This window comes from Lolium rigidum, chromosome 1 (genome assembly GCF_022539505.1).
Source record: "Lolium rigidum isolate FL_2022 chromosome 1, APGP_CSIRO_Lrig_0.1, whole genome shotgun sequence".
Classification (NCBI taxonomy): domain Eukaryota; kingdom Viridiplantae; phylum Streptophyta; class Magnoliopsida; order Poales; family Poaceae; genus Lolium; species Lolium rigidum.
The window spans coordinates 43,244,667-43,251,721 of record NC_061508.1 but is presented as its reverse complement, the minus strand read 5'-3'; the positions used below and the strand labels follow the sequence as shown (position 1 = coordinate 43,251,721).

At 41.5% G+C, this 7,055-nt stretch overlaps 1 protein-coding gene across 1 annotated transcript; it reads right to left on the bottom strand.

The window, feature by feature from the left end:
• Positions 1-5,408: 5,408 nt before the first annotated feature.
• LOC124671933 (protein FLOWERING LOCUS T-like) lies at positions 5,409-6,755 on the bottom strand. The gene is made up of 4 exons (XM_047208252.1): positions 6,487-6,755; positions 6,253-6,314; positions 6,042-6,082; positions 5,409-5,941 (listed from the first exon to the last, which is right to left on the bottom strand). The coding sequence occupies exons 1-4, from the start codon at positions 6,673-6,675 to the stop codon at positions 5,715-5,717; spliced, it is 519 nt and encodes a 172-aa protein (XP_047064208.1). The 5' UTR covers positions 6,676-6,755; the 3' UTR covers positions 5,409-5,714.
• Between the last annotated feature and the right edge of the window lie 300 nt (positions 6,756-7,055).

Here is a 7,055-nt window from a genome sequence, read left to right as displayed (position 1 = left end):
AGAAGCAAATTCAAAACAAATTTAAGTCTAACATGCTTCCTATGCATAGGAATCTTGTAAATAAACAAGTTCATGAAGAGCAAAGTGACAAGCATAGGAAGATAAAACAAGTGTAGCTTCAAAAATTTGAGCACATAGAGAGGCATTTTAGTAACATGAAAATTTCTACAACCATATTTTCCTCTCTCATAATAACTTTCAGTAGCAACATGAGCAAACTCAACAATATAACTATCACATAAAGCATTCTTATCATGAGTCTCATGCATAAAATTATTACTCTCCACATAAGCATAATCAATTTTATTAGTAATAGTGGGAGAAAATTCAACAAAGTAGCTATCATTATTATTCTCATCAAGTGTAGGAGGCATAGTATAATCACAACAAAATTTACTCTCCATAGTAGGTGGCACCAAAAGACCACTATCATTATAATCATCATAAATAGGAGGCAAAGTATCATCAAAGAAAATTTTCTCCTCAATGCTTGGGGGACTAAAAAGATCATGAAAACCAGCTTCCCCAAGCTTAGAACTTTCTATATCATTATCAACAATGGTGTTCAAAGCGTTCATACTAATATTACTACCAGCATGCAAATAAGATTTCATAGGTTTTTTAATTTTCGCATCAAACAATCCATGTTTTAAATCAGGAAATAGAATAAGAAGCTCATTCTTGTCCATTATGCCAAACTAGTGTAAACAAGAAACAAAAAGATGCAATTGCAGGATCTAAAGGAAATAGCTTCGAGTACTTACAACGGTGAAAATAGCTTAGTAGCCGAGATCCGGAGTGTGAGTACCTTTTACCTTTCCTCCCCAGCAACGGCGCCAGAAAATAGCTTGATGTCTACGGGAGCTTCTATTCTTGTAGACAGTGTTGGGCCTCCAAGAGCAGAGGTTTGTAGAACAGCGAGCAAGTTTCCCTTAAGTGGATCACCCAAGGTTTATCGAACTCGGGGAGGAAGAGGTCAAAGATATCCCTCTCATGCAACCCTGCAACCACAAAGCAAGAAGTCTCTTGTGTCCCCAACACACCTAATAGGTGCACTAGTTCGGCGAAGAGATAGTGAAATACAGGTGGTATGAATGAATATGAGCAGTAGTAACGGCACCGAGAAAATAGCTTGCTGGCGTATAGTTGATGGTGGTAATATGGTAGCAGTAGTAACGCGATAAAACAAGTAAACAAGCAGCGATAGCGATATTTAGGAACAAGGCCTAGGGATCATACTTTCACTAGTGGACACTCTCAACTTTGATCACATAACGAGAATAGATAAATGCATACTCTACACTCTTGTTGGATGATGAACACCATTGCGTAGGATTACACGAACCCTCAATGCCGGAGTTAACAAGCTCCACAATTCAATGTTCATATTTAAATAACCTTAGAGTGCATGAAAGATCAACATAACCAAATAGATCACATCAATACCATCACGGTAATAGTTAACTTCACAATCTACGAGAGATCACGATCATAAACTACGCCAAGTACTACATGATGCACACCCTGTCCACTTTACACCATGCAGGAGGAATAGAATACTTTAATAACATCACTAGAGTAGCACATAGATGAATTGTGATACAAAACACATCGCAATCATAAAGAGATATAAATAAGCACTTCACTACGCCATTCATAACAGTGAATAAGTATTCTGTGAAATATAGCCTAAGAGACCCACACGGTGCACACACTAGTCACCTTTACACACGTGGGACAAGGAGTCTCCGGAGATCACATAAGTAAAACCCACTTGACTAGCATAATGACATCTAGATTACAAGCATCATCATATGAATCTCAATCATGTAAGGCAGCTCATGAGATTATTGTATTGAAGCACATAGGAGAGAGATTAACCACATAGCTACCGGTACAGCCCCGAGCCTCGATGGAGAACTACTCCCTCCTCATGGGAGACAGCAGCGTTGATGAAGATGGCGGTGGTGTCGATGGAGGAGCCTTCTGGGGGCACTTCCCCGTCCCGGCGGCGTGCCGGAACAGAGATTCCTGTCCCCCAGATCTTGGCTTCGCGATGGCGGCGGCTCTGGAAGGTTTCTCGTACCGTGGCTTTTCCGTGTCGAAGATTTAGGTCGAGGGGCTTCTTATAGGCGAAGAGGCGGCGTCAGAGGGTCGAAGGGGCGCCGACACCATAGGGGGGCGCGGCCCAGGCCCTGGCCGCGCCAGCCCCATGTGTGGGCCCCCTGTGGCCCTCTCTGGCGGTTCTCGTGTGTTCTGGATGCTTCTGGGCAAAATAGGAACCTGGGCGTTGATTTCGTCCAATTCCGAGAATATTTCGTTACTAGGATTTCTGAAACCAAAAACAGCAGAAAACAGCAACTGGCCTTTCGGCATCTCGTCAATAGGTTAGTTCCAGAAAATGCACGAATATGACATAAAGTGTGCATAAAACATGTAGATATCATCAATAATGTGGCATGGAACATAAGAAATTATCGATACGTCGGAGACGTATCAGTTCTCCACCTTCTGCATCACAGACCACGAACGGAGAGTAGCGGTACATCTGTAGATAACCTACAAGAGAGAATAATTCTTGTCATTAAAACTTTGTCATTTCTACACAGCCATAGCGATCATATAATGGAAAGATCCCCCACCCTAATAAACGTTCTAAATCTATGATCGATCCCATGAAGCCAATTACCGAAGATGTTGGCCATAGTAGTAGGGGGATACAGATCAGAAGCTACTTGGATGCATAACCATATAGATCTGGCAAAGCGACATTGGAAGAACAAGTGTTTAATCATCTCATTGTGTTGATAAAAAAACACACTGCGTACTCACATGCCAATTGCGTTTCACAAGATTATCTTTGGTTAGGATTACTCCTCGACGCAAATACTAGGAAAAAAAAATCTTAATTTTGAGCGGTATCTTCATCTTCCAAATCTTCTTGTTTTTATCAACTGGTATTTCCGGTTGAATAATGGCATTGTACAATGAACTTACAGAGAATTTTCCATTAGATTGTAAATTCCAACGAAATTCATTTTGCCCTTCAGACAACTGGATGGATTCCAAACACAACAGTAAGGCATTCCATGCAAGAAGTCTCGGACCGATTGAATCTCGCCTAAACATCATTGTCGGAGGTGAGGTTACCATTACTAATACAATGGTATTAATTTTGCGACAAATAATGCTGTATAACGCTGGATATTGTTCAGAGAGAGGTCTACTCCCTAGCCATGTATCCTCCCAGAACCGTACCTGCGATCTATCCTTAATAATGAAACTACCATATCTGAAGAAAATTTCTCCGTTGCCATTAGGCCAGCCCAAAAATGTGAGTTTCCCGGTTTTGAAAGGATCTAGGATAACCCTTTGTTACCGATGTACTTTGTTCTAACCATGGTCTGCCATACGCCTTCTTCGGTTAGTAGCTTAAAAAGCCACTTACCGAATAAAGGCTGAGTTCTTGACTTCAAGGTCGTGAACTCCTAGCCCACCCATATCTTTAGGTCGGCATACGACAGGCCACTTAACAAGTTGATTTTTTTTCACTATCCCCTTGCCAAAAAAAATATCGATCTATAATAATCGAGCTTCTGTAATACACATTTTGGCAAAATGAAGAAGGATATAATATACAACACCATATTGATGAGTACTGAATTAATGAGACCAATTTTCCTCCAAGGGATAGCAATTTACCTTTACAACTACTAAGTCTCTTCTGAAGTCTTTTCTCGACTAGTTTCCACTCAGCCATCGTTAATCTACGATAATGAATCGGGATGCCCAGATAGTTGATAGGAATCTGGCCTTGCCACAACCAAACAATTCCGAATATTCGGTGACTGAGCCCTGAGCGTCGTCAAAACAGAACAATTCACTTTTAAGGATGTTTATTTTGAGTCCCGACAAATGCTCAAAAGTAGGCAAAATCAGCTTTAAATTTCGAGCTTTATCGGGATCATGTTTCATAAATAAAATTATATCATGGGCGTATTGAAGGATTGATAAACCCCATCTACAAGATGTGGGATCACTCCTTTAATTTGACCATCAGATTTAGCTCGTTCGATCAATATAGCGAGCATATCCGCCACAATGTTGAATAAAAGTGGTGATAGATGGTCATCTTGGCGTAAACTTTTTCAAAAATGAAATGAGCCGAATATAAGTGTTTAACGTTGCTCGACCTAAAAATGAGTTGATATTGAGCAACCACTAGCTCGCTTGATTTGAGCTTGTTAGCTTGAAATAATATAATTATGTCTAATCACTAATATTTTAAAATAAATAGAATAACTTGCTACCTTATATGATGTGAAAATGATACTTTCCTTCCTTCTATGTGCAACAGAATCGAAGGTTAATTTGGTGAGCAGTTAGTTTTAGTCACTAATGGTTCGTGGCATGCCCCTATAAATAAGCTATCATAGGCCTCCCGATCAAAGTTTGACTGCATAATTTTTTATTATCGTAATTTTAATTGGAATAATATTTTCTAATGTTTTGTTATGGTGTTATTTTGTGCCTTACTAGTTAAAAATTGCATTCAAATATAGGAAATTTCCTTGTCATTTTTAGCTTGAAACTAGCTCGAGATCGACTCGACATTGCTACAAGCTGTTTATGAGCCAACTTTACGGCTCGACCTTTCGCTCGAATCAGAGTTCGTTCGGTTTTTAATATGAGCTGAGTTGAGTCTAGTTGAAGCTCTCAAACTCGACTAGCTTGCAGCCCTAGCTAACCCTAGATCTCACAAGACGATAGGGCGTCCCTTGAGGGAAAAGGCTAGTCAGGGATAAGAGCAGAGGTGGCGCTAGTAGGACCAGTCACTGTGAAGGGGAATCAAACAAGCCCATAAGCAATAAGAGAAACACTACATGCAAGGTGTTGCTTGATGGATGTCTCTTAGTGTCTTGGCATGTCATCATAGATGTGTTCGTTGCCACTGTCAATACGTTTTTCTTTTGCCATGGGTGACTTTTTTGTCAGTGCCTTGTAGGAGTATCGTGTTGGGACCGTATGTATGTTCGTCCCTATGATCATGTGAGATCATCTCTTGGGAGTAGGTTGCTTGTCTCTTGGGTTGTGTTTTGGTTGTCTTTCCTGACTACGTTTGTAACGGTTTTCGTCTAGTTTTCTCCGAATTAAATGGAAAATCTCTTCTTCTTAATTAATAGTCGAAACAATTCTTTTGCCTCCGTTTTAAAAGAAGAAAAGCAATTCAGTGTTCTTTCCCTTCAATCTCAGCAGGCCCATATAACACACTGAGATGCCCGCAAAAAAAAGGTTTCACTATAGTTTGGAAGTGTTATACATTGATATCATCATGATAAAATTGTCAACTAGCTCTCGCCGAATAAGATAAAATCATGAACATATCCTCAGAAAAAGAGACCAGAAGATCGACCAACATACCATGCCCAAGGGAGCTTCTATTTTCAAATATCATCTTAAATCGCTTACAGGGTGTAAAACAACACCAATATTGACCTATAAAATTATCAAAATCTTAGGAGCATGCACCAACAGGGTGCACAATACACACGTACGGCCGATCGAGATGACCTACATATTATGTATTGGAACTTTGAAATCAGCTAGCTAGCATGGCTTTATTAATTTATTATTTTGTCTAATCACATCTGGATGAAGCCACGGCACGTTGTCATGCACGACGTAGGTACAACACCCTATGGGACAAATTAGCTTCACCTGTACCTACGCCCACCGCAGGTGCCCTCCCTTTGGCAGTTGAAATAGGCGGCCGCTACCGGACCACCGAGGCTGTAACACTCGGCCAAGTCCCGTGTGATGAAGTTGGAGCGCCACCCTGGTGCCGAGATCACCTGGCGCACCGCCTGCCGGAACACCACGAACGCTATACGGTGGATCCCCGCCGTCGGCTGCGGCCTCTCGTACGCCACCACTTCAGTTCCTGCGCACACAAAAACTCAATCAATAATACATAATGGTTCAGAACAGTTGGAGAGGACAATTGACACATGATACATATACTCCGTAAATTGAATTCTTACCATGACGCACGTCACGTCCTTCTGGTATGTCTGTGACCAACCTAATATATGTATGTATGCAGAAGCAATTAGCTTAACTGGCTGGTATATATACATAAATTAATGAATGGTTTCGTCGCCCCAAAAGGTGGCTCGCAGTTGTGTGCAATGTGCAATTGTGCATTTCTGCATCCATGGATGAAAAATGAAAGCATAGCCAGCATGCACTTACCAAAGGAGGTACTCCCTTTGGGAAGGGTTGCTTGGGGTAGGTGCATCAGGGTCTATCATCACCTAGTAACAAAAATGAACAAATAAACATAGTATATTTATGCATTAATCTGTCATGAAAATTGTTAAAATATAGATGTATCTAGATATTATACATCCAAATTTAGATGAATATATAAGACAAGTTTCATGGAAAGGAGGGAGCATATATAGTTAGTAGTGTATGACCACTCACGAGCGTGTAGTGTGATCCGGGCAGCCCCGTGATGTGCACCGTCGGCTGGTTCGCCACCTGCGACGGCCTCAGCTCGGACCCATTAGTGATCTCGCGGTTGCTGTACAACACCCTCAGCCGCGCCGACGCGTCGAAGTAGTCGACGACGTTGCCGACGATCCCCCCGACGATCAGCGGATCCCTCGACATGCTCGCCACCGGCCGCGCGCCTGTTGCCTAGAAGCTTACTTATTAGGTTTTAGACGTACTGTGTGGCTGGCTACTGCTACGTGAAAGCAAGCTCGTTGATACTCCTATTTGCAGCCGTGGACTGCTATTTATAAGCCTAGGTTCCACTACTGAAGTCCCCATTCATTTTCAATGTTGACTATATCTTCCCCAAGATACGAGACGTCTTGCCTTTTCACCATCCGAAACTAATCAGAACTTGAGAGACACTAGACTAGCTAAAATGTTGTACTACTTTTGAAACTTTTTAATAAAAGATCGTGTGCATCATCATGATGCAGAAGCCGGAGTCTTAATCCCCATTTCGAAAAAAAAACTAGACTAAATTCCTCACATGCGAC